This window comes from Halteromyces radiatus (genome assembly GCF_025201355.1).
Source record: "Halteromyces radiatus strain CBS 162.75 chromosome Unknown BX664scaffold_4, whole genome shotgun sequence".
Lineage (NCBI taxonomy): Eukaryota > Fungi > Mucoromycota > Mucoromycetes > Mucorales > Cunninghamellaceae > Halteromyces > Halteromyces radiatus.
Genome location: NW_026251690.1, coordinates 1,756,539 through 1,780,282, shown reverse-complemented (window position 1 = coordinate 1,780,282; position 23,744 = coordinate 1,756,539). Strand labels below are relative to the sequence as shown.

At 32.1% G+C, this 23,744-nt stretch overlaps 7 protein-coding genes and 2 non-coding genes across 9 annotated transcripts; 4 read left to right on the top strand and 5 right to left on the bottom strand.

The window, feature by feature from the left end:
* Window positions 1–767: 767 nt before the first annotated feature.
* On the bottom strand, window positions 768–1,827 carry BX664DRAFT_332796 (uncharacterized protein). The gene is made up of 2 exons (XM_051545397.1): window positions 1,150–1,827; window positions 768–1,089 (listed from the first exon to the last, which is right to left on the bottom strand). The coding sequence occupies exons 1-2, from the start codon at window positions 1,718–1,720 to the stop codon at window positions 977–979; spliced, it is 684 nt and encodes a 227-aa protein (XP_051400194.1). The 5' UTR covers window positions 1,721–1,827; the 3' UTR covers window positions 768–976.
* Window positions 1,828–2,761: 934 nt separating this feature from the next.
* BX664DRAFT_332795 (CCR4-Not complex component, Not1-domain-containing protein) lies at window positions 2,762–5,711 on the bottom strand (the record flags this gene model as incomplete). The annotated part of the gene is made up of 7 exons (XM_051545396.1): window positions 2,762–2,962; window positions 3,069–3,218; window positions 3,293–4,150; window positions 4,236–4,748; window positions 4,803–5,041; window positions 5,122–5,418; window positions 5,499–5,711. 7 exons carry the CDS (start codon window positions 5,706–5,708, stop codon window positions 2,941–2,943), a joined length of 2,289 nt encoding a protein of 762 aa, XP_051400193.1. The 3' UTR covers window positions 2,762–2,940.
* A 787-nt stretch (window positions 5,712–6,498) lies between these two features.
* BX664DRAFT_132444 (uncharacterized protein) lies at window positions 6,499–7,039 on the top strand. Its single transcript, XM_051539814.1, has one exon. It carries the CDS (start codon window positions 6,637–6,639, stop codon window positions 6,952–6,954), a length of 318 nt encoding a protein of 105 aa, XP_051400192.1. The 5' UTR covers window positions 6,499–6,636; the 3' UTR covers window positions 6,955–7,039.
* A 597-nt stretch (window positions 7,040–7,636) lies between these two features.
* On the bottom strand, window positions 7,637–7,708 carry BX664DRAFT_t67. The gene has a single exon. It is a non-coding gene; the product is annotated as a tRNA-Glu (tRNA).
* A 104-nt stretch (window positions 7,709–7,812) lies between these two features.
* BX664DRAFT_t79 lies at window positions 7,813–7,885 on the top strand. Its single transcript has one exon. It is a non-coding gene; the product is annotated as a tRNA-Thr (tRNA).
* A 1,988-nt stretch (window positions 7,886–9,873) lies between these two features.
* On the top strand, window positions 9,874–14,140 carry BX664DRAFT_385847 (glycosyl transferase family 41-domain-containing protein). The gene is made up of 3 exons (XM_051549281.1): window positions 9,874–10,118; window positions 10,190–10,370; window positions 10,464–14,140. Exons 1-3 carry the CDS (start codon window positions 10,053–10,055, stop codon window positions 14,078–14,080), a joined length of 3,864 nt encoding a protein of 1,287 aa, XP_051400191.1. The 5' UTR covers window positions 9,874–10,052; the 3' UTR covers window positions 14,081–14,140.
* A 462-nt stretch (window positions 14,141–14,602) lies between these two features.
* On the top strand, window positions 14,603–17,053 carry BX664DRAFT_332784 (major facilitator superfamily domain-containing protein). Its single transcript, XM_051545395.1, has 10 exons — window positions 14,603–14,925; window positions 14,981–15,005; window positions 15,066–15,129; window positions 15,212–15,243; window positions 15,344–15,502; window positions 15,568–15,638; window positions 15,760–15,781; window positions 15,845–15,858; window positions 15,930–16,169; window positions 16,224–17,053. The coding sequence occupies exons 1-10, from the start codon at window positions 14,636–14,638 to the stop codon at window positions 16,558–16,560; spliced, it is 1,254 nt and encodes a 417-aa protein (XP_051400190.1). The 5' UTR covers window positions 14,603–14,635; the 3' UTR covers window positions 16,561–17,053.
* A 300-nt stretch (window positions 17,054–17,353) lies between these two features.
* On the bottom strand, window positions 17,354–18,465 carry BX664DRAFT_280219 (SURF4 family-domain-containing protein). Its single transcript, XM_051541475.1, has 2 exons — window positions 18,184–18,465; window positions 17,354–18,118 (listed from the first exon to the last, which is right to left on the bottom strand). Exons 1-2 carry the CDS (start codon window positions 18,421–18,423, stop codon window positions 17,531–17,533), a joined length of 828 nt encoding a protein of 275 aa, XP_051400189.1. The 5' UTR covers window positions 18,424–18,465; the 3' UTR covers window positions 17,354–17,530.
* A 74-nt stretch (window positions 18,466–18,539) lies between these two features.
* Window positions 18,540–22,787, bottom strand: BX664DRAFT_332779 (P-loop containing nucleoside triphosphate hydrolase protein). The gene is made up of 22 exons (XM_051545394.1): window positions 22,533–22,787; window positions 22,387–22,469; window positions 22,283–22,322; window positions 22,161–22,205; window positions 21,964–22,027; window positions 21,865–21,889; window positions 21,695–21,772; window positions 21,606–21,631; window positions 21,386–21,530; window positions 21,265–21,327; window positions 21,145–21,192; window positions 20,984–21,070; window positions 20,860–20,912; window positions 20,476–20,789; window positions 20,313–20,391; window positions 20,152–20,248; window positions 19,989–20,075; window positions 19,732–19,910; window positions 19,525–19,667; window positions 19,398–19,445; window positions 19,129–19,310; window positions 18,540–19,038 (listed from the first exon to the last, which is right to left on the bottom strand). Exons 1-22 carry the CDS (start codon window positions 22,765–22,767, stop codon window positions 18,595–18,597), a joined length of 2,565 nt encoding a protein of 854 aa, XP_051400188.1. The 5' UTR covers window positions 22,768–22,787; the 3' UTR covers window positions 18,540–18,594.
* Between the last annotated feature and the right edge of the window lie 957 nt (window positions 22,788–23,744).

Here is a 23,744-nt window from a genome sequence, read left to right as displayed (position 1 = left end):
TAAATAGCTTCCATCTTTTCTTGTGATCCATCTTTTACTTTAACCTTTTACCTTCTTTTTTTTTTTAAAAAAAAAATGAAATCATCCTGTCCATATTTGATTCCAACCATCATGCCCTCTTCTAAAGAAATGAACGTATGTTGATAATAAAAAGAAAAATCATCTTGTTAGACAATCATCATTAAAATATTTTAATCATAGTCAGCGGATTTAGAAGCACCTCCACCACCTTATACTTCAAAAGAAGAAGAACAAGCATTACCTCACTATGACTCTGTTGACTTGGATCATCTTTTGTCTCTATTTGCTCCTCGATATGGTAAACATCATGCAGCGAATGGCGACACATCCATGAATGAACAAGTGGATGACCTATTAGATCGTATGGAAGCCTACCGACATAAAAATCAAGAATGGCAATCGAACATAAATAACAAGTTTCAACGTGATGATCAGAGAAAGAAAAACAAAAAAGGAAGACCCTCTATGAAATCAACCTATTACAAGATGTCTTTATGTATCGCCAAAGAACGAGATCATCTTATTCAACAAATGAAAAAGATCCAACCATCATCACATCACTCGAAATCAAGCTGTAGGGATGAATTGGATGCATTCATTCATTCTATTTGTCTCACTACTTCCCAATCAGAAATGTCAAATCAACGTGTGTTGATCCATACCTTTTAGTTCTTTCTTTTTATTATTGTTTATCTATCCAACTTGTAATAAAACCTAAAACAAAACAAACAGTGTCAAATCTATCCTGTTCAATATGAAAGAGTTTTGTTTATTGTAATAAAATGAATCATCCAGTGAGGTATATAATAAAGGTATACTAATGATGGATATATATATATAAAGACGGGGGGTGGAAATAGACTAGCTAGTTCTAAAGTGAACAAAGAGAATATTGGACGAGGGGGGAATAAAGAGTAGTAATAAAGTATACGAATTGAATGAATGCATAATATAATCAAGGGGGTGTTGAAGATTCCTTGCTAGAATGACGATGAATTCGAATATGTTGATTCAAATTGTCTGATCTTGAGAATCGTTTTTGACATTGTTGATAAGGACATTCGAATGCTATAATAAAAAACTTTTATTATCTATCTTGTCCTCCTTTTTTTTTTCCTTAATACTTACGTTTTTCATTGGTATGGATGGATCTAATATGTCGTTTAAGATGTTCAGATCGTTTGAATACTTTTCCACAATCCTCCATTTGACAGGCAAACATACGTTTTTCTTTATTGCTGCGATTACTGTTTCGAGAGGATCGACGTCGAGAAGAAGCATTATTTGTGGTGGTAGTAGGATGATCAGATGATGGTTTTGGTTGATATGCTGAGGTTGAAATGGGACGATGAAGAGAAGGAAGTGGTCCACCTACTGGTTGAGTGACTACTGACCTTTCAGAAATGAATGGTACCCGAGTTGTAGGTGTTGAAGTGTAATAAGCATTATAAAGAGGATAGGGTCGAGAAGGGTGATGACTTGAATAAACACGAGTTGTTTGTTGTTGTTGTTGTTGTTGTTGTTGTAGTGGCGGTATAGTTGTTGTCTGTTGAAGATGAGGAGGAGGATTAAATGCATAGTATGATGAATAAGAAGGTGGATGAGGGTTGGTTGAAGGTGGTGGTACCTGATCGTTTGTCTTGTGATCATAACCATTGATGGATGTCTGTTTGGGAGTGACAACACAAGAAGAAGTCATTTTGAACTAGTTTATTTTTAACAATAAGGAGAAGAAACCAAGTTCAAAAAAAAAAAAAAAATAGAGAGAGAGAAAGAAAGAAAGAAGAAGAAACAAAGAGAAACAAAGACTTTTTTTTTTTTTTGTTTTCCGCTTTGCACCAAAAAATTTGTATAAAAAGCGGGTGATTTTCAAGGGGAATGACTGATTGGCTTGAAACAAAAACAAGGAGTAAAAAAAAAAAAAAAAAAAAAAAAAAAGTATTGCTTTTTAGGAGCTGCAGTCTTTTTTTAATTTGGTGATGAAAATAATATTGCTTCCTTTCTCCCTTTTTTTTTTTTCTTATTCCCCTTGATTCTAATACTTGTATCCATTCGTTTATGCGTTCTGACTTTGAATGTTTCCATTTTACTTTATTATAATCATAGTATTATCAATATTTATTTCACTACGATAATCATCTATTATTTTCCTTGTTTTTGGATGAACATTTTAATTTCGTCCCGATTTTTTTTTTTTTTTTTTAGAGTCATCATTCTAACTGATCATTGTGCATCCCCAATATGTCAATAATAAAAGAATGAAAATGGGATATTGACTGCAGCATCAGCAGTAACCAACCAAACTTGCATAAAATATCACTGTATGCAATTCATCATCTCTTTATATCACTCATTCTGTGATATACGTATAGATTGAGATTTATCACAATAAAAAAATATCATCGACAGCTGGTGTCTTCATAAAGAGGAAAATCACTGGGCAGGGTCAGGTATCAAGAAAAAAACTAACCAATCTTCCTTTTATGAACATGTCCTTCCTAAAGATAACGTTTTGTTGTTGATTATCCCCAAGTAGGTAATCCCTTTATTAGATGAAATTAGTTAACATCGAAAATAATAAACTCAATCAGTCCGCTACTTTGATCAAACAAGTCATCTCAGTCTATAAACGCTTACTGTAATCATTTCTTTCACCCATCATTACATAGTCCCCCATTATCAAATCCACCCAATCTGGAAAAGATTTTTCCAAAAAAAAAAAAAAAAAAAAAAGATCATGTAGACAAGTAGGTAAAAATATGATACTATATTAAAAATAATAAAAGAAGGAGAAGATGTGTAAAGAGATTCTAATAAATACTACTTTTTATCGATAATGTTGAAGAAAAGGGCCAATAGTGTTGATGAATAAAATAATATACACTAATAACTAGTCTAATAGTCAAAAAGCGTCTAGTTCTATGATAAACGTTTGATTGATCTATCAATTTTTTTTTTAAAAAAAAAAAAGGAGAAGCACATTAGTCAACTAAATCATCCAATCATTTATATATATTTTTTTTCTTTTTTTTCTTTTTTTCTATTACCTTGCCACATTGTCAAATAATCGTTCTATTTCAGGACTTGACCGTACAAATGAATAATCCCAAAAATTTGGTTCTTTAATCAAGCCAATAAATGTTGCCAACAAACCCCAAGGATGAGGACGATTGACAATCAATCTTTCCAGAAGAATTCTACAATATTTATATAAAAAATAAAGTGAGACATTGTCTATCTACTTTTTTTTAAAAAAAAAAAAAGAAATTACCTAGTAATTTGTTCTTTAGTTTGTTGTGACATTTCTTGGAAAAGATAGAGCAAAGCCTGACTGAAAAACTGTGTATGACTATTTGGATATCGTAAATGATCAGCCATAGCACTAAGCACCAGATAAGTTCCTTGTGAAGACATATGTTTAATCAGATAAATGTATAACTTGATGGCAGGATTTGATTCCAGTGGCACATGTATGACATGCGTAGCTATATAGAGCACCAGGGCATTGAGAGCATCTTCACGAATATATTGTTGTTGATCATTGGTAGATACCGCTACAAGTGGATTTTCAGAAATATTTGATTTGGTGGTGATGAAGTCAAGAGCTTTTTTGTAAAAGGAAGAATAATCATTTTGAACGAACTGTTTGATATCGACATGAAATTGTTGTTCAGTGAGAATGGAAGCAAATGACATGACAATGGAAGGATCTTCTTTGCATTCAGGTAATAGGCCAAGACAAAGATCCGGTGTCAAAGGATCAGGGAAATGCATCACCAAAGGAAAAGCACTTAATACCATATTGCGTAATTGGATACATGTATGAGGAATAACCTGTACAAATACCATGTAGTAATCACATAAGAATTCTGGAAAATCATGAAGTAGTATCACCAATAAACGGAGAGTTCCACGATAGAATGCTTTCGTTGATGTTTGTAATACTTGTTTTTCCAATAATGGTCCCAAGAATTTTAATAAGCATAACACAAGTTTGTAATATATTCTCCATCCACGGCGATCACTTGTTGATAACAGTTGAGGTAAGAGGACACGATGAGAAACCAGTTGAAGCCATGAAAAAGCAAATCCAGGAAAATGAAGTGGTTGTAAAGTATATAACGCATCACTAAAATACATAAAAATAAAATATATATATATATATATATATAAAAAAGTCAAAAAGTTTATCTTTTTTTTTTTCTGATCAATACCTAAAACAAGTGAGAACAGTTGAATCAAAGCATTTGATTTGTGATTTCTTAAGTTCAATGAATATCAAGGATAACAAGCGAAAGAAAGGTTTTTGATTGAAATGACTACCCATAGATTCGTGATACTGAGCTAAAACCAAGACAATGACTGACATGATATGACCCACCATTTTCGATTGCTGTTCAGAAGATTCCAATTTCACCATAAAAACCATCAATTTCACCAATGCATCAACCCATTGAATCGCCTTTGGTTTTCCCAAGATATAATGTTGTACACAAGTTTCAATTCCCATTCGTAAAAAGAAGCATTTCCCATCATCATCTTTCGTGGCTGATAAAATCCGTTTCACGATACCGCCTAATAAAATATCATTTGCTATAGGATATTGAGATAATTGATTCCATTCTGCCAATAGTAAACGTAATTCCAGACGGTTGATGTCCTTCAAATTGATATTAGGATAAACACTATCCACTCTTTGTTGTAAATCGTCTATAAATGATGATACCCTAATATGATTGATTTAGTATATTTAACAAAAAAAAAAAAAATATTTTATTTACCTTGATGATGATTCACTTAAAAGGTATTGTTGTCGTAGAGCAGATACGGTCAATATATGATCTTCCAAGTTGGTCATAGGATTGGGAGTCAACAAACATATCCGAATAAGATCAGCAGCAAAATCAGAAGCAAGATCAGCCTTGGTTTGAACAAGTTTGGCAAGTTGTATATCGAATTCTTCCAATGGTAACAATTGATATCGAATCAGCATAGCCATCACTGAAGGATTATATTTCCTCTTATTAAAAAAAAAAAAAAAAAATTGGTGATGAGTTTATATATATATAAAACAAAACAAATAAATAAATAGAAGATTACCTCATCATCAGCGTATACCAACCATAATAAAGCTTCTTTCCCAGAGTCTGGAGAAATATCGAATAGAGATTGTAAAAAGATGGTGTAAGCTTCTAAAGCAAAAGTTGTATTACTTTTGTATAACATATAAATGATCTTTTCAACAAAAGTCAACATAGTTTGTAAAGGATGAAGACTTTGAGAAATCAATAAGGGGATTTGACGCATCACTAGACAAATATCATGGTTAGGTGGTAATAAAGAAAAAGTGATAATTCCCGAATGTTGTATAAGTCGATCCAATTCTACAAGCATTTGCTAATATTATAAAAGAAGAAGAAGAAAAGATATGATTAATAAATGGAATAAAAAAATTGACAACAATATGTTTCCTTTACTTCTAATTTTGCAGCAACGAGATCATTGGTAGTAGTTGAAGAAGGAGGATTCAAGAAATCAGATAAATGTGGTGGTGGTTGAAAGTTACGTTGATTATTAGTAGGTGAACCTCGAGGAAGACTATTTTGTTCAAAAGTAGTAGTAGTAGTAGTAGTAGTAGGTGGTGGAGGTCGTGGTGGTGATGAAATGGTTGATTTTTGTGCAAACATTTCATATAATTTCATTTTTGGTACAGCGTATGAATGAGGTGAAGGCATTATGATGATGTATATAATAGAGAAGAAAGAAAGGTAAAAGGAAAAACAAAAAAAAAAAAAAAAGAAAACCATTCAAACAAAAAAAAAATATATATAATATCGTTCTCATTTAAACTCAGGTATCAAACCAAATTGTGATAAAGTCCCTTTGGTAAAAAAATTTTTTTTATTATTTTCATTTTCAATTTTCAAATAAAAAGAAAAAAAAGCTATCAGACTGCAGCTCCTTCCGTGCCATGTCCTTGGAATAAGCGAACAGGCGAGATCATCAACTGCTATAGTCAACCCTGAGAGTCGTCTATAACACACTTCACTCATAAGAAGGTCTGCTAAATGTCATCTACTAGCTTGATGAAATGGTCTAGTTTGAAAAACGTAGAACGGTAATGTACTGTATACAGATCCTGTAGAGTACGGTCACTAAAGAAAAAAAAAAAAGTTCCTGTCCATCCCCTCCTTTTATAGTTTTTTTTTTTTTTTTTTTTCTCATCCATGAAAGAAAAAAATTTTTTTCATCTAGTCAGTCTCCGCTCATATTGTTAACCAATACATTGGATTTTTGAGATGAAAAAAGTTGTGTTAAAGCAGAGTACATTAAAAAAAAAAAAAAAATTACTTCGATTAGTTGTTTAGCAAGTGAAAATATCAAGTGTTCTTTATATACAACATTTCTAGTAAACCATTTTCTTTATATTATCTTAGAATTCACTATTATGTCAATAAATAAATAATTAAAAAAAAAGGCATATTTTATTTCAAAATCAAATTAAATCAATATAAAACTAGTCTACTGAATAAATTAAACTATAGATTGTGCCAATCTATTTGTAAGTATTATCCTACTTTAAGTATCATCGCATTGTGAGCATCATCCTGTTTTATGTATCATCCTGCCGTATGTATCATCCTGTTCTATGTATCATCCTGTTCTATGTATCATCCTGTTGCAAGTATCATCCTGTTCTATGTATCATCCTGTTCTATGTATCATCCTGTTCTATGTATCATCCTGTTCTATGTATCATCCTGTTCTATGTATCATCCTGTTCTATGTATCATCCTGTTCTATGTATCATCCTGCCGTATGAATCATCTTGTTGCAAGTATCATCCTCTCATACGTATCATCCTGTTGTGTTGTCATACTTTCGTCTAAACCATCAATAGTCTTATTTTCAAGATTAGTGTACGCCAACTAATAATGTCAAATGGATTCAAGATGTTTTCTTGTTTAAAAAGAACCAAGGCTTTACTTGCAATAAGATATACAAGATAAAAAAAAAAAAAAAAAAGGAGAGAGAAAGAGTAGTAAGATTGGAATTATGTAACATAAAATAAAAGCATTAGTTTCAAATTAATAAAATGCTTACAAAATGAATCAACTAATGGTTTTTTTTTTAATAAAAGTACCATGACTACGTTGTAAAACAATTATAAAAAATATATTGTAATCGTAGCCCTTCGTTTTTAGAAACTATAAAGTGTGAAGTGAAAAAAAAAGAAAAAGAAAAAGAAAAAGAAAAAAAAAAAGAAAAAAAAAAAAGAAAAAAAAAAAAGAAAAAAAAAAAACATATTAGTTATAGTTTAAAGTCCGATTGTCTTGGTAAGTTAAATTAAAAAAAATAAGACGAGAACAAGTCTGTGATATTTCTTTTTTATTTAAAAATAGTTGAAAAAAGAGACGAAGTACCTACACAAAAAGGTTTGTTGGTCTTATATACTGTATCATCCATCCATCTTACATTTTAACATCATCCTTAAGATACAAAAAAAAAAAAAAAAAAAAAAAAAACTTAACAATTGAAACAAGACACGAAAATCATAATAATCTGATTGGCTAATCCATTAAACTTTAAATTTGAGGGAAAAGGTAAAAAGATCTTCCCACACGGGGAATTGAACCCCGGCCACGGCGGTGAAAGCGCCGGATCCTAGCCACTAGACCATATGGGAGAAGATGGTCTCGTAAATCGAGAGGTATATTATAAACCATATCGTAAATTTTTCAAAATTTCCATCTACTTTATAATGAAGGAAGGGGTTTAAAAAATATCTACGCCTTCTTGGCTCAGTTGGCAGAGCGTCTGCCTAGTAAGCAGAAGGTCGTGAGTTCGATTCTCACAGAAGGCAATCATTTTTTGCATTGTGAATTACCAATCGATATCGTGAGATGATGAATCGTATATTGAAAACAAACAATCTTTATTGACAAAAGGTTTTCCGTTATCGGTGATGATGATGTGGAATTGGTAGTAGTTTGTGTAATAAAATAAGAAATATAAAATAAAATGACGAGAATAAGTCTGTGAGATTTCTTTTTACTTTTTTTTTTTTAAAAAAAAAAAAAATAGTTAAAAAAAAGAGACAAAGTATCTATACAAAAAGTTTTGTTGGTCTTATATATAAGTACGTAGTGAGTGATACGTAATATTAGTATCATCATCATTCTATATTTAAGTTTGATGATCAAATTTTATTTTTGTTTTTGTTTGTTTTTGTTTTGGTTCGTAATACTATTATACAGGGCGTATAGTCTTATTAGTATTTTATTTCTCATTGATGTGATGTTATCATCATATGTGTAATGATTTAATCATGATAGTTGCCCTGGAGAGAGTATACATTGATATGTATTCTTCCTTGGTAGTGATTATGGACCATGAGCATAATGATTTTTAAAGTCCGTATTTTATTTTTTAAAAGTGTGTTAATTTTTATTTTCTTTTCTTTCTTTCTTTTCTTTATAATAACTTTAATCTTAGTACATCAATTAGTGATCTATAGTGGACATATTTTTATTTAATAAAACGTTTATTTTTATTCCTACTACTTTACGTCAATGTAATTGATTCCATCTTACGATGTATTTTTATTTTTTTGTTTGTAAATGCATTCTTTATTTTATGGATATGGTTACAGGATAAGCTGATACGACAGGGATATTTGTTGTTGTGAATATCAATCACCAATTGTTCAATTTTGGTTACATATTGTGACACATCAGTCATTGTCAATGATCCTTGCGTAGCAGTGATGGTATTGAAATCAGCTTCATGAGATGATACATCAGCTTGATAACCCATGTTGGTATGTTGAGGAGAGAAGGGATTATTCAATTGATATGCAATGTTGTTGTATACGAGGATGTAATCCAGAGAAATCTGCTTTGAATCATTGATTTAGAATCATCTTGCATAAAATGTTCTTGGGTATTCATCAGGTCCTTGATTCATGTTGTTGAATGCATATTCATATGTAAATGAATTAATCCACAATACAGTTAAGTAGGGATGTTAAGATATTTTTTTTTATCTAAAACAAAGGAAAAGAGGGAAAAGAGGAAAGATATTTATATTAAAAAGAATAATAAGATTCAGATCAAAGGATATATGAACTGGATGTTCGAATGAATGATGGTAAAATGGGTCAAGGTGTCAATGAACAAGAAGAGTTCATGAATTGATAAAAGCTTTTTTTTTTTTTTTTTAACTATTATGGATTTTTTTATAATATTATTTTATTTTATTTTAATTTTATATTATTTTATTGTATGCTTCTATTACAAATCAATTTATGATTGGAGTATACTGTTAAAATGGAAATGAAAACGGTATTGTTCTTTTTTTTTTTTTTTTTTGATTGTTTAAGAATAAGAATAAAATGATGTAATATGAATGAATGTTTATGTCAATTATATATATTGATCCTCCTTTTTTTTTGAATCATCACGTGGATTATGACGAATGTTTATAGTATAATATGAATATAAAATAATTTTTTTTACTGTACAAACAAATTGCTATAGTGAATTGTTTGAAAATGACCAAATCGGGTAATAACTAAAATAAGAAATGAGTTTTGAAAGAAAAAGGAACAATAAATAAATAAATAATATGTTATATTAAACAAACACATGATGATAATGATGAATTGTATAAGAAAAATCTCCTTTTAAAAAAAAAGAAAGAAGAAAAAAAGAGGGGGGTATTTCAAGAAAGAAAGAAAGAAAGAAAGAAAAAAAAAAAAAAAAAAAAGATAGCACTAACCCAAATTTGGTTTAGATTTTTTTTGAAAACCTCGCGATATGCGACTCTTAGTCTTCTTTTTTTTTTTTTTTTCCTTTTTTTTTTTATTTTTTATTATTATTATTATTCTATTTTCTCTGTTTCTTTTACAATGTTTTTTAGTTTTCATCTAAAGAAACCTCTTCTTTTACCTTCCTTACTTTATACTAAACCTTGAAAAACAAAAGCATTATATCTTTTTTTTTTTATATATCTGTTTTTCAAACTATTCAATGTATCAAAGTGGATACCATCAATCTACTTCTAATTCAATAGAAAACCGTCAATATATATCTTTAGTAAGTAGTTTATTTTATTATTTTATTATTTATTTTATTAATTAATATTTATTTTTTTATAAAAAAAAAAGGTCAATGAAGAAGAACATAACCAACAGTCTTCCATTATACAACCACCTTCTTCTCCAACTTTATCCAGTTACAACTATGAAGAAACAAATCAATGGTTAAAGAACTATCCAAACCAACAACGTGAATTATTGGCTCATAAACAACAATCTATTATTTCAAACCATTATTCAACTTTACAAGGTAATAATAATAATAATAATAATATTAAATGAACTTTGTTTACTCATAAAATAAAATATATCTCTATACATTTTTGTAATAAAAAAAAAAAAGGACCTATTCCTTTTCAAAATCACTGGACAACTGAACTACGCGAAAACCTTTTACAATATGCTCATACACTTTATTCAACTACACCAACAAATCCTTTACTTTTATCATTATTACATTCAATACACGACGCTTATCCAGCACATTTACCTACATTATTACTATTAGCTTGTGTTTATTACTCTCATCAAGATTATGCCTCTTCTCTACGTTACAATCAACTCATATTAAAATATGATCCTCATTATGTTGAAGCTATGAGTAATATTGGTACTACATTAAGAATCCTTGGTCAAACTTCTGAAGCTGAAAAATGGTGGTATCAAGCTGTACGATTACGTCCTGGATATTGGGATGCTGTCGAAAATTTAGTTGGTATTCTTTGCTCTACTCAAATCCCAAATTTGACAACTCGATTTCAAGAAGCTCTTGATGTTTGTATTTTTGTAGAAGATCATTTTTATAAACGTGACAAAACAACAACAATAATAAAAAAGAATCCTATCTCTGCTCCCAAACGATTACCATCACTTCAAATGCCAAGACTTCAAAATTTATTTTATGCAATGGGTAATCTGAAATCTGCAATGGGTGATATCCTTGGTGCTCAACTGGAATACGAAAAAGGATTGGAACTTGTTTTTGGTGGTTCAAGTTTAGTATCCGTTATTCATTTATTGGTTTTAGTATGTGGATCTAATACTGTTCAAATGAATGAATCTTCTTTACCTTTGGTACTATTACAACCTGATCAAGCAATACAAATATTACAATTGATGTATCCTCATACAGCTGGTTTATTACCTGGATTGGTTGGATTAAGTATCAATGCAAACAAACAATCTTTAGATAATACACAATCACTTTTAGCAGCAAATGCATTACGACAAACTATGCAAACAACTTCAACTATCCTCTTGAATTTAGCAAAATTATTACAAGATCGAATGAACTCGCCATTGAACATCGATGATAAAAATACAACAACAATTGTTACCAGTCCCTCATTGTCAATTATATTACCTCTTTATTATTTTAGCTTGGCATTGAATCCTAGTCCATCTACAGCAAATAACCTTGGTATTCTTCTCAGCAATCTCAATGGTTCTGTTACTTCCAATGCCATCCAGTTGTCGAATTCACCACCATTACCCGGTACAATACGAGCAATGCAATATTATATGTATGGTTTAGGACTTGATGCTCGACATCCTCATCTATATACAAATCTTGGTTCATTATTAAAAGATATGGGTCATCTCCAAGAAGCAATTTGTATGTACGAAAAGGCTGTAGAATTCAATCCCAAGTTTGATGTTGCTTTGGCTAATCTTGGAAATGCTATCAAAGATCAAGGTCGAGTACAAGATTCTGTTCAATTTTATCGAAGGGCGGTACAAGCAAATCCTGGTTTTGTTGATGCTATTTGTGGATTAGTGAATTCTCTCGGTGGTATCTGTGATTGGCGTGGAAGAGGTACTGTAGACTCCAATATGGAAGCAACTGTGGATGAAGATGGTCATTTTATACCTGCTGGTCAAAAGAAACTCCCTGGATGGATGAATCAATTGGTTCATATTGTGGAAAAACAATTGGATGAAGGTCATACTTGGGGTAAACATATTTTACAATATCCAGTTCATCATCCATCATCTTCAACGTCCGAAACAATGATGACAGTTGGTGAATATTTGGTTCATCAATTGGCAAGGTTTACAACAACTACTACTTCCTACATATCAACCAATGACAAAAGAGACACTGCATTGCGATTACAACGCTGGAAGAAACGGCTTGAACAATGGACATCAAACAATGAAGATGACAAACGGAATGAAGGTGGATGGTTGATGCGACTATTCGAAAGATTGATACGACGTATGCAGCGACATTGGTATCTTCAGCAATTTGGTGCCATAACAGAAACAAATCAACCTCAAAAGGCTATTGTAGTAGATGATCAACTTGCACAGCAATATCAACGACCTCATATACCTACTTGTTTGACATCACCACCTATACCAACCGTTTTACCATTTCACACATTTACCTATCCTCTTACTGCAAGGCAAATCCGACTTATCTCTCATAGAAATGCTTTGCGTATCTCACATACAACACTGACTTCCTCTTGGCTTGCTCCTCATGTTTATCCTCCTCCTCGTCCACCGTGTCCTCGCCTTAAAATTGGATATGTCTCATCTGATTTCAACAATCATCCTTTAGCACACCTGATGCAATCTGTATTTGGATTTCATGATAGAAAATATTACGACATTCATTGTTATGCCACCACACCAACAGATTCGACTTGTTATCGACAAAAAATTGAAACTGAAACGGAACATTTTTTGGATGTATCTCAATGGTCTAATCAACAAGTGGTAGAAAGGATTGTCAACGATGGTATTCATGTCCTTGTCAATTTGAATGGATACACAAAAGGTGCTCGAAATGAAATCTTTGCTGCTCGACCTGCTCCTGTTCAATGTTCTTTTATGGGTTTTGCTGGTACTCTTGGTGGTGGATGGTGTGATTGGATTATAGCTGATTCTATTGTTTGTCCTCCTGGAATGGTGAGCTGTGAAGTGGATCGCAAACGACGACGACAACGACAACATCAACAATATAATGTTTTTATCAACAATGATGATATTGTACATTATAGTGATTTGGAAGGCGATGTGGATCCTGAAGAACCAAGTGATGATTTTGTTTATACTGAAAAATTTATTTATATGCCACATTCTTATTTTGTCAATGATCACAAACAAGGTTTTCAAGATCAAGCTGTTTTAAACAACAACAACAAGGATGACAATAATAATAATAATAATACAACATGGATGGCAGAATTGAATCGAAGAAGAACAATGCGACATGAAGTATTTCCTGGATTACCGGATGATGTGGTGATATTTGCTAATTTCAACCAACTATACAAATTAGAACCTTCCACTTTTCGACTCTGGCTTAGAATACTTGAACGTGTACCAAATTCTATTCTTTGGCTTTTACGATTTCCTCCTGCGGGTGAACAACATTTGAAACAGTGTACAAAGGATTGGGTTGGGGAACATGTGGCGAAACGATTATTCTTCACCGATGTGGCACCAAAACAAATACATATTTATCGTGGTCGAGTGGCAGATATCTTTTTGGATACACCTGAATGCAATGCTCATACAACAGCAGCAGATATTTTATGGTCTGGAACACCCATGTTGACTTATCCAAAATATGAACATAAAATGTGCTCTCGTGTTGGTGCAAGTATTGCCTATGCTACTGGTTATGGTGATGAAATGGTGGTGACATCAGAAAAAGAATATGAAGAACGTGCTGTTCAATGGGCTCAAGGATTATTATCTTTAGGAAATCAACATGGATCATTGATGGATTTACGGAAACGTCTTTTTTTGACAAGGGAACATAGTCGATTATTTGATACTGAACGATGGACAAGAAATTTAGAACGTGGATTACATGAAGCTTGGCGTCGATGGGTAACTGGACAAGAAATGGAAGATTTATCTCCTTCTTCTTTAAATCATTCTGGTTGTATTTGGATTATAGACCCTGATGATAAAAAGAATGAATCATCAAACTTGGATTTGTAGTTTAGTCTTAATTTTTTTTTTTTAATACTTATTCCAAATAAAATACTTTTTGAACAAGGTCAACGTTTTTTTTTTTTTTTTTTTTTTTTTTTTGATCATATTTGGATCATTTTTCCCAAGTCCTCATCCACGAATCAAAGTTTAATTCTTCAGGGAAATGTTTTACCCAATTGCCATATTTGACTTGTCTATTATTTCGGTGGTTCTATTCTTTTTTTTTTTTTTTTTTATTTTATTTTATTAACAAAAAGAAAAGGGCATTTGTGTTAATTATGAAACGAAATGAAAGTACTTGATGTGTAGAAATAATTCTGGTGGTTGTTTATAATGATTTGATAGAGAGATCAGCATAAAGCTACAGATGAAGAAAAAGTGAAAGTCGATCTTGGTTATTGTGCGGATGAGTCGGTGTAACTATAAATTGGATTTTACCGGGAACCTTTTTTTTTTTTTTTTTTTTGATGTACAAAACAAGTTTACTTTCCTTTTTTCTTTCTTTCTTTCTTTCTTTTTTTTTTTCCTTTTCTTTTCGTTTTTTTTCTTTATATCATATCAATGTCTAGTATTGATAAAGATGAAACAACAATCATCACAGAATTAAATGAAAAGATAATTTCTATAGACCACATTGATGATAGTATCAGACATTCACATACAAACAAAAAGGAAGATTTTATTCATCAACATCATCAAGAAATCATGTCATCCACTAAGGAGAAAGTATCAAGACAACATTGGTGGCAATTTTGGAAAGTGGATCTTGAACAAATGGCAATGAAACCAATAGATTTTCCTCGAAGGACAAAAAGATTAATCTTGATGACCATTGCTCTTGCTACTTTGATGTAAGTAGGAGAGAATGTATTCTACCAACATATTCAACTTTTTTTTTTTTTGTAGTGCACCTATTTCAACGACTATTTATGTAAAGTAGATGATTTTCCATGAGAGGGATGATTGACTGATTTTCTATTGACTGATTTAGATGCCTGCTTTAGTCACCATTCAAACTGCATTGAATACTGATGACACGACAATGAATGCAACCTGTAAGAAATGAATTTTGATTTTTACATTATAGAAACAAAAAAAGGTTTTTAACTTACTGGAAATCTTTATACTCTTCATTAGTATCGGCATTTACTTTTACTATTGCCGTTTGTGTAAGTTGTTAGATCAATGTTGAATCTCAGCTGGATTCTCTCTCTTTAATGCCTTCATTTCTTAATTTTTCTTTTCCTTTTACTTTTTTTTTTTTAATAGCCTATCTTTTGGTCAGCTCTTGGTGATGCTTATGGAAGACGTCGAGTTTACTTAATATCATTTATCATATATATCTTTGGTTCAGTATGTTGTGCATTGTCTGTCAACATTGGTATGTTCATTGCATTTCGTATCGTTAGTGCCATTGGTTCTTCTTCAGTAAGTCCTCATTATACGAATACTTATATATATATACTTTATTTATTCCTTTTATTAAATCAAAGGTAATGAGTATGGGAGCAGGAACTATTGCTGACGTCTTTGCGCCAAGTGAAAGAGGTCGTGCCTTTGCAATGTAAGGTGAATATTGGTTGAAATATATCTTGTACTCACTACTGCTACTCTTTCTTTCTTTCTTTCTTTCTTTCTTTCCCTCTCTTTTTCTTTTTTTCTTTTTTTTTTTTTTGTTTTAATAGGTACGCAACTGGTCCTTTATTGGTAAGTAAAAAAAAAAAAAAAAAATAGAATACTTTATAATTACTCTTTCTTTTGTTACTGAAGGGACCTGCACTTGGGTAAGTAAAAAGGAAATGATGGACAAATAGGCATGTAAAATAACAATGCTTCTCTGTTTATTTTTGTCTAGCCCTATTATTGGTGGATATCTTAATCTTGGACTTGGATGGAGAAGTGATTTGGCGTTTGTTGCTATCTACGGAGTCATCATCTGGTTATGCATTCTCTTCTTTCTTCCTGAAACCACAAGATATCCTCCTGCTTTACCTGGACAACTTCCTCTCAAACGTAGTCTCAAGAATCCTTTCTCTGCATTAATGTACTTCAAGTATACAAATATTTGGCTCTCCATTGCCTATACTGGATTATCGTAAGTCATTTTAATTCATCCAATAAGATTCTAAATCAAATCTTTTCCGTTTAGTTTTTTATTCTTCTATATGGTAAATACAACTTTTACTCGGACATTGACAGTACAATACCGGCTCAGTACAGGTACAGTTGGACTCTGTTATTTACCATTGGCTGGAGGTGCAATTGTAGGGAATCAAATTGGAGGACGTTTATCGGATCGTATATATAATCGACGTGTTGCTGCCGCTGGGGAAAATCAAATCTATCCTGAAATGCGTATCAGTGGTATTGTCATTGCTCTCTCTGTTGGTTTGGCTTGTTGTGGTTACGTTGCCTATGGATGGTGTATCACTAAAAATGTTCATTATGCTTTTGCATTGGTGGCTATCTTTTTTTGTAAGTACTAAAATAAATAATAATAATAATTTAGAATACAAACTCTTTTTCTTCTTTATTTTGTAGTGACGGCTGGTTTGATGGCCCCCACAGTGACTTTAAATACTTATATGGTCGATTCATTCAAAGGTCGTAGCACTTCTGTCATGGGTAAGAGCTGACCTATCATGTATTTTGGATTCAAAAAAAAAAAAAGAAAAAAAAAAGGAATGAGCTGATTTTTTTTTGTTTTCTTCTTGTTAACAGCTTGTAATTCCTTGGTTCGGTTCTCCTGCGCTGGTATAGGCTCTTTGATTGCTTCGGATTTACAGCATGCTCTTGGGGATGGGATCCTTTTTTCTATTAGTGGTGGGATTGTAGTACTTCTTTCTACAGTAGTGTTCTATGTCAAGGCAAATCCTCAGCGATGGTTAGATGAACGTATACGGGATGGTCTTTAGTTTAGTAGTATTTATTTAATTTGAATGTAGATATAGACCTTTATTAATAAATAACAGTAATCGTTTCTTCATTGTATAAAGAATAATGCCATATTTTCATACTTGTCAGTAAAGCGGATTGATAATCATCGTACCACGTACATTTGAATAAACGACCGTTCCACGTATAAAAACAGGAAGAATACTCTTGCTTGAACCGCCAATGCCATCATCTATAAGTTATCATCCATTTTTATCATAGAATCGAACCTTTATTATCGAAAATAATAATCTACACGTACAAATGAGAGAAGACTTTATTGAATGAACCAAAAGATATCTATTCAAAAAAAAAAAAAATCAACATGAGAATAAAAGAGATTTGGATGAATAAAAAAGTCATTGTCCAAACAAAGTTAGATTCTTCTTATGATAATTTCCCACTACAGATTTTTCTTTTTTATTGATAAAATATAGGAAAACAATCCAAAAAGGGAATATGAATAAAAATCACCAAAAAAATAAAAATAAAAACAGGATGATAATGATATATATATTGATACTAGAATTCTTTCTTCTTTTCATCCATAGAGTAACCACCAGGACCAGTACTGACCAAAAGTAAGAAACCACCAACGGTAGACAAAGTTTGGAAAAAGTCATATTTCAAGAAATCACGTTTGTAGTGGGTATGAGACACAGACCAAAAGTTATTGATGAAGACATTGAAGATGGAGAGGAAGAGGACAAGGAACATGGCGGACCATTTAGCTTTGAAACCCACAGCGACCATGACACAAGCAGCCAAACCATAGAGAGAAACAAAGACACGAAGAACAGACCATTCACCATGGAAAGCCGAACCAATAAACAAAAAGATCAAAAGAATTCGACCAGCCAATTGTAAGTAAGTACGTCGATTACTTTCTGTCATTTGAGGTAAGGCAGCAAACATTTGCTTGTTCTTGGCAATCGAGTCAGATAACACCATCATCAACCCACCCATTACAGACAAATTGCGTAAAAAGAATTGCATATCAAATACAAGTCCATATCCAAGTGCCTGTGATACTACCACACCCATCAATCCATATACCGCTATATCTTGATGTTTCTTTGCAATCACCAATGATGAACATCCAAGCATGGCCTAATTAAAAAAAGATGAGTTGAAAAAAATAAAATAAAAATAAAAATAAAAATAAATAAACTTACAATAACATTAAGACCAAGGAAAAGATGAGAAATAACTGAAGGAAATCCTCTTGAATGTTCCATATAAAATAATTGGTCAGACCATTGAGTGATAATACGAAGAGCATCTTCAAGAAAAGTGGCAACAATCAAGAACCGTGAAATGGCTGGAATATAAGGTTTCAAAGGTTGACCCACCTTATCCATTACATCTTCAGCTTTAGAACTAAAGGATTCTATTTGTTGTTTGATATCAGACATATCCAAGAAAAAAAAAAAGATAGACGGTAAAAAAAGGAATAGAAAAAAAAAAAAAAAAGGAGAAAAGGAAGAAGAAAAAAAAAAAAATTACAAAGCGGTGATTAAAGACTTAAAAATTTGTGCATTTTGTCCAAGGAATAAAGTTTTTTTTTTTATTTCATTTGACATAAATCAATAAAGACTATCACCTCTTTCTTCATCTTCTTTTTTCTTTTTCAAATAATCATCTTCTAGGATTTCTTCTTCATCACCAACAGGGGCAACACCAGTCATTGTTTCCTCCATTTCTGTTGTACCAGGCTCATGATTGCGTTCCACTTGAAGAGTAGTTTCACCATTATCTAAAGTCTTGATACCAATATGTGCTGTTTCTCCTGTACGAATGCCACCGTCGATCAGTAATCTTGCCAAAGGATTCAATAATGCTTTTTGTATCAATCTATTCAAAGGTCGAGCTCCGTAGTTGGGATCATACCCGCGTTCACTCAGCCAATCACGCGCTTCCATATCAACGTCCAGTTTGATGCGTCGGTCTTTCACCCGTTCTTCTACTTCTCCTAGTCGGACATCCACAATTTGTCGTAATGCTGATCGAGATAATCTGTTGAAGATAACCTAATAATCATAATCATAATAATAAAAAAAAAAAGGGGTGATTAACCAATACATACCCCCTTTTTTTTTTTTTTGTTGTTGCAGACTTACCATTTCATCAATACGGTTAATAAATTCAGGGGCAAACGCCTGACGCACTGCAGACATCACCGACTCCTTTGCACGATTACTAACTACATCATCATCTCGTCCTTCTGCAAGTAATGCTGCACTACCAAGGTTAGACGTCATAATGATGATCGTATTCTTGAAATCAATCTTTCTGCCTTTGCCTATACATATATATGTATATAAAATCATTGAGTCATCATCATTATTGCTTATAATATTTTTTTTCTTTCTTTTGTTTCATCTCTTACTATCCGTTAAAACACCATCATCGAGGACTTGAAGTAAAATGTTGGAAACTATATGAAATAAAACAAAAATAACGAGTATCAATAAAATCATCATCGTCATCGTCATTATCTTTTTTTTAAATCTTACCATCACGATGTGCTTTTTCAATTTCATCTAAAAGCACTACTGCATATGGTCTTCTTCGAACAGCTTCAGTAAGTTCCCCACCTTCTTCATGACCAACGTAACCAGGAGGAGAGCCAATCAATCGACTGATTGCAAACTTTTCCCTACATATATATAAAAAGCATTAGAATAAATGTATATATTGTTACCAATAATATAATCATTTACATGTATTCCGACATATCAATGCGCACAATGGCATTTTCAGTATCAAAAAGAAATTTGGCGATAGTCTTGCAAAGTTCAGTTTTACCAGTACCACTACTTCCTAAAAACATAAAGGATGCAATAGGTCTACTAGGGTTTTGCAGACCAGCACGACTAAGGCGAACAGCTTCAGATACGGCCTAATCAAGTATATTATATATATTAGCGATTTTTTTTTTATATATATAAAAATATATATATATTTTTTTTTTACTTACAACAATAGCTTCTTGTTGACCAACCACACGTTCAGATAATACATCTTCCATATGTAAGAGTTTTTCTCTTTCACCTTTCATCAAATTCTATGATCATATAACCAATAAAGTCGTTAGTAAAAACATCCAAAAAGGAAGTGAAATTTTTCAAATTATAACTTACACGAACAGGAATACCAGTCATTCGAGAGACAACGCGTGCGATATCATCAGATGTGACACGTTCGTGGACAAAAGAATCAGGGTTTTCATCATCCATACTAATTGAGTAGAAAAAGTTGAGAATCATTGAAAAAAAAAAAGCGTTTTTGTGTCATCGTTTACCTTGGTAACTTTTTCTCCAAATTAGGAATGACACCATATCGTAGTTCAGACGCACGTTGGAAATTTCCACCACGTTGAGCTAGACAAAAAAAAAAAAATCCATCAATTTTTTTTTTTTGATATCATATAGATAGATGTTTGTATAATATATAATATATATTACCAGTTTCAAGATCTACACGAGCTTGTTCCAAATCTTGTTTGATGGTCTTGATTTCTTCCAATTTTTGCCGTTCTTTATTCCATATATTATTTAATCTTAAGCTTTCATCTTGTTTAGCCTTCAATTCGGATTCCAATTTTTCTCGTCGTTCTACAGATAAAATATCAGATTCCTTGCGTAAAGATTCTAATTCAATTTGCATAGTCATGATCTGTCTATCCAAATTTTCCAAAGTTTCGGGTTTGCTTTCTTGTTGGAGTCGAAGTTTGGAGCATGCTTCATCCACCAAATCAATGGCCTTGTCAGGAAGGAACCTATATTTTTCATCAAAATAATAATAAAAAGTTGAATTTTTGTTATCGTGAAACATTACATATCTCTTACCTTTCTGTAAGATATCGATTGGAATTGATGGCAGCAGAAACTAATGCAGAATCCTATCTCGAGTATTATCCACAAGAAAAAAAAAGTCAATAAAAAGGCCATTTATTTGTTTCTCTTTACTTACAGCAATTCGAACACCATGATGTACTTCATATCGTTCCTTTAAACCACGTAGAATAGAGATTGTATCTTGAACAGAAGGTTCATTCACCTACGTTGTAATCAGAAACCAGTGAGTAGCTAAAGCATCATCATACTTGTTTTGCGTTTTCCTTTAAAATTTACCATCACTTGTTGGAATCGACGAGCCAAAGCAGCATCTGACATGATATACTATTATGAATACATGCATATACATATTAAAATTAATCCCAATAACCTTTTTCTTCTGTTTTCTTTTCTTACCTTTCGGTACTCATCGATGGTGGTAGCACCGACACAACGAAGTTGTCCACGAGCTAGAGCAGGCTATAATAAAATGAATAAGATATCTGGCAAAAAAAAAAAAAGACGTTCTGATTTCTACCTTTATTAGATTTGCAGCATCCATTGCGCCTTCAGACTTGCCTAGTCCAAGTAAGGTATGAATTTCATCGATAAACAAGATGATTTTTCCTTCAGCTTCAGTCACTTCTTTGAGTACACCTTTCAATCGATCTTCAAATTCACCACTAAAATAAAAATAAAAAAGAATGAGAGTTTAGATAGATATATCTTTCTCGTTTCTTATTCTTCTTTTAACTTGCCGGTATTTTGCGCCCGCCACTAAACTCTATTACATAATAATATTATAAAAGTCAATATCTTCAAATAATAAATAAAATTGAAAACTTACTCCTAGGTCAAGAGCCACTACTTTTCGATTTTGAATGGATTCTGGGACTTCATTGGCCACAATACGTTGAGCAAGTCCCTAGCAAAAAAAAAAAAAAAAAAAAAAAAAGAATTTAGCTGTTCCCGATGATTGTGAAGAAATTGTTTGATATCCCAATGATTGTTACTTACTTCGGCAATGGCAGTTTTACCAACACTATATATATATATATATTAAAATGGTAAGGGGATAGTCAACGTCATTTTTCTAGAAACATAATGAGTACTTACCCAGCTTCACCAATCAATACGGGATTATTCTTTGTTCGACGAGCCAGACTATGATATAGAGATGCTTCGTTCTTAAAGTCCTTTTTTTTTTGTTGCTACTAGGATAGATTTACTTACACTATTTCAATAAAAAAAAATAAAGAGACAAGTTAGTGTGTTTTGTCATATTCAAATTATCTAGATGATCATCAATATACCTTCCAAAGTTCTACGGATTTCTTCATCTCTTCCAATAACGGGATCTATGATAATTCAATTAAAAAACGAAAAAATTTAGTAACGGTTAAGTAAAAACGATTACAAAAAAGAAATACCTTACCTAGTTTTCCTTTTTCAGCCATTGCAGTAAGATCAAGTCCCTAGATCCAAAACAAATAAATAAAATTGAGAATTGATTTTCAATCTATCATGTATCTTCCTTACATATTTTTCCAAGGCCTTTTCTTCCGCCTGTTCTTGATTGGGGTTCAAACGAAAACCACCTTGATTACTACCAGGAGTACCACCTATTGATTCAAATGGGATGAATACTCTGTCATTCATATAAATCAATCCAAATGTTTACTTACCATTATAAAGTCGCTTTGTAATGATGGGAAAATAAGGAGTCACTTTTCTAGATGCCAATAGTGTTTGTTTGGTTAAAAGGTGGTTGGAATGTTGTTTGGATAAAAATGGAGAGGACGAGGTAGGAGAGCGTTGTTGAGAGAATGGTCGTAACTGACCAGTGAGACTAATACGTTGTTTCGTATTAGTCAATGATGGAGAAAGTTCTAATCGCCGTAAAGAAATGCTACGTAACATGTTTAATCATAAAAAAAAAAAAAAAAAAAAAAAAACACGAAAAAAAAAGGATTGAAATGATTAATGCGACCGGGGAAAAGAAACAAAAAGAAAAAAACCCTAGCGAAGACACTGGAAGGCGGATTGACATTTGATTGGGTCATATTTTTTTTGGGGAGGGAAGAGAGAGAGAGAGACTCCGCCAACACTTTCAACTGTTAAATATTTCTCATTTACATTCTATATGTATATGTTATCATGTTTCTAGAAAATCATATCCTTGCTTTCAATAAAATGATGTCGTACTTCGAAAAAAACGGCTTTTTTTAGTTTCTCTTTGTCTTTTGTTCCCTTTTGTTTTGTCGTTGTCTCAAAAAGATGATTAAAATAAAAAAATACTTGACGATTGTTATAATACAATCTTTGCTATCAGAGTGCACATCACCATTTTTTTTTTTGGAGATACCCGCCTTATGTATATTCTTATCTTTTTCCTATTCCTTTATCTTTACTGTTTATTTTTTTTTTTCGTTTGGTCACTCTGCTCAAAATTGATACTATCTTGCATGAGTAGCATCATGTTAGGTATCCTCTTCCATTGAACCAGAAGTCTGTGTTACATAAATAGTTCCTGGAAGTAAAAAAAAAAAAGGGCAAGATGGTGGACTATGTTCATGCAATTTGTGTGCGCCTACAAAGTCCGTCACAAATTTCTGAAACAAAAATATCGTCTCCCCTATTTTTCCCTTCTTCCTCTTTTCTTCCACTCTTATTATTATCTTCTGATATTTCTCTTTTTTTTTTTTTTTTTTTTTTTCTGTCTGGAATGGGTCACAAACGAGCCAAACAATTCAAAGGTGAACCATCAACAAAAAAAAGCCTTTGCTAACAATTGTCAATTCAGTTGAAGTCAAACAAGTTCTTGTCGACGAAATAAAACGAAATATCACTTCTCAAGTCGCGCGTCATTCATGATCCCACCAAGCTGAAATCTGACT

Bases quoted from the DNA above. Each gene is read 5' to 3' on its own strand.
- BX664DRAFT_332796 (XM_051545397.1), bottom strand. From the start codon at position 1,720: ATGACTTCTTCTTGTGTTGTCACTCCCAAACAGACATCCATCAATGGT. The intron at 1,090-1,149 runs GTAAGTATTAAG...TTTTTATTATAG, and splicing joins CATCCATACCAATGAAAAAC to CATTCGAATGTCCTTATCAA.
- BX664DRAFT_132444 (XM_051539814.1), top strand. From the start codon at position 6,637: ATGTATCATCCTGCCGTATGTATCATCCTGTTCTATGTATCATCCTGT.
- BX664DRAFT_385847 (XM_051549281.1), top strand. From the start codon at position 10,053: ATGTATCAAAGTGGATACCATCAATCTACTTCTAATTCAATAGAAAAC. The intron at 10,119-10,189 runs GTAAGTAGTTTA...TAAAAAAAAAAG, and splicing joins ACCGTCAATATATATCTTTA to GTCAATGAAGAAGAACATAA. The intron at 10,371-10,463 runs GTAATAATAATA...AAAAAAAAAAAG, and splicing joins CCATTATTCAACTTTACAAG to GACCTATTCCTTTTCAAAAT.
- BX664DRAFT_332784 (XM_051545395.1), top strand. From the start codon at position 14,636: ATGTCTAGTATTGATAAAGATGAAACAACAATCATCACAGAATTAAAT. The intron at 14,926-14,980 runs GTAAGTAGGAGA...TTTTTTTTGTAG, and splicing joins ATTGCTCTTGCTACTTTGAT to TGCACCTATTTCAACGACTA. The intron at 15,244-15,343 runs GTAAGTTGTTAG...TTTTTTTAATAG, and splicing joins CTTTTACTATTGCCGTTTGT to CCTATCTTTTGGTCAGCTCT.
- BX664DRAFT_280219 (XM_051541475.1), bottom strand. From the start codon at position 18,423: ATGTCTGATATCAAACAACAAATAGAATCCTTTAGTTCTAAAGCTGAA. The intron at 18,119-18,183 runs GTAAGTTTATTT...TTTTTTAATTAG, and splicing joins TCCTTGGTCTTAATGTTATT to GCCATGCTTGGATGTTCATC.
- BX664DRAFT_332779 (XM_051545394.1), bottom strand. From the start codon at position 22,767: ATGTTACGTAGCATTTCTTTACGGCGATTAGAACTTTCTCCATCATTG. The intron at 19,911-19,988 runs GTAAGTAAAAAA...ATACTTGATTAG, and splicing joins GTCAACAAGAAGCTATTGTT to GCCGTATCTGAAGCTGTTCG. The intron at 19,446-19,524 runs GTAAGATTTAAA...TATTTCATATAG, and splicing joins TGAAAAAGCACATCGTGATG to TTTCCAACATTTTACTTCAA.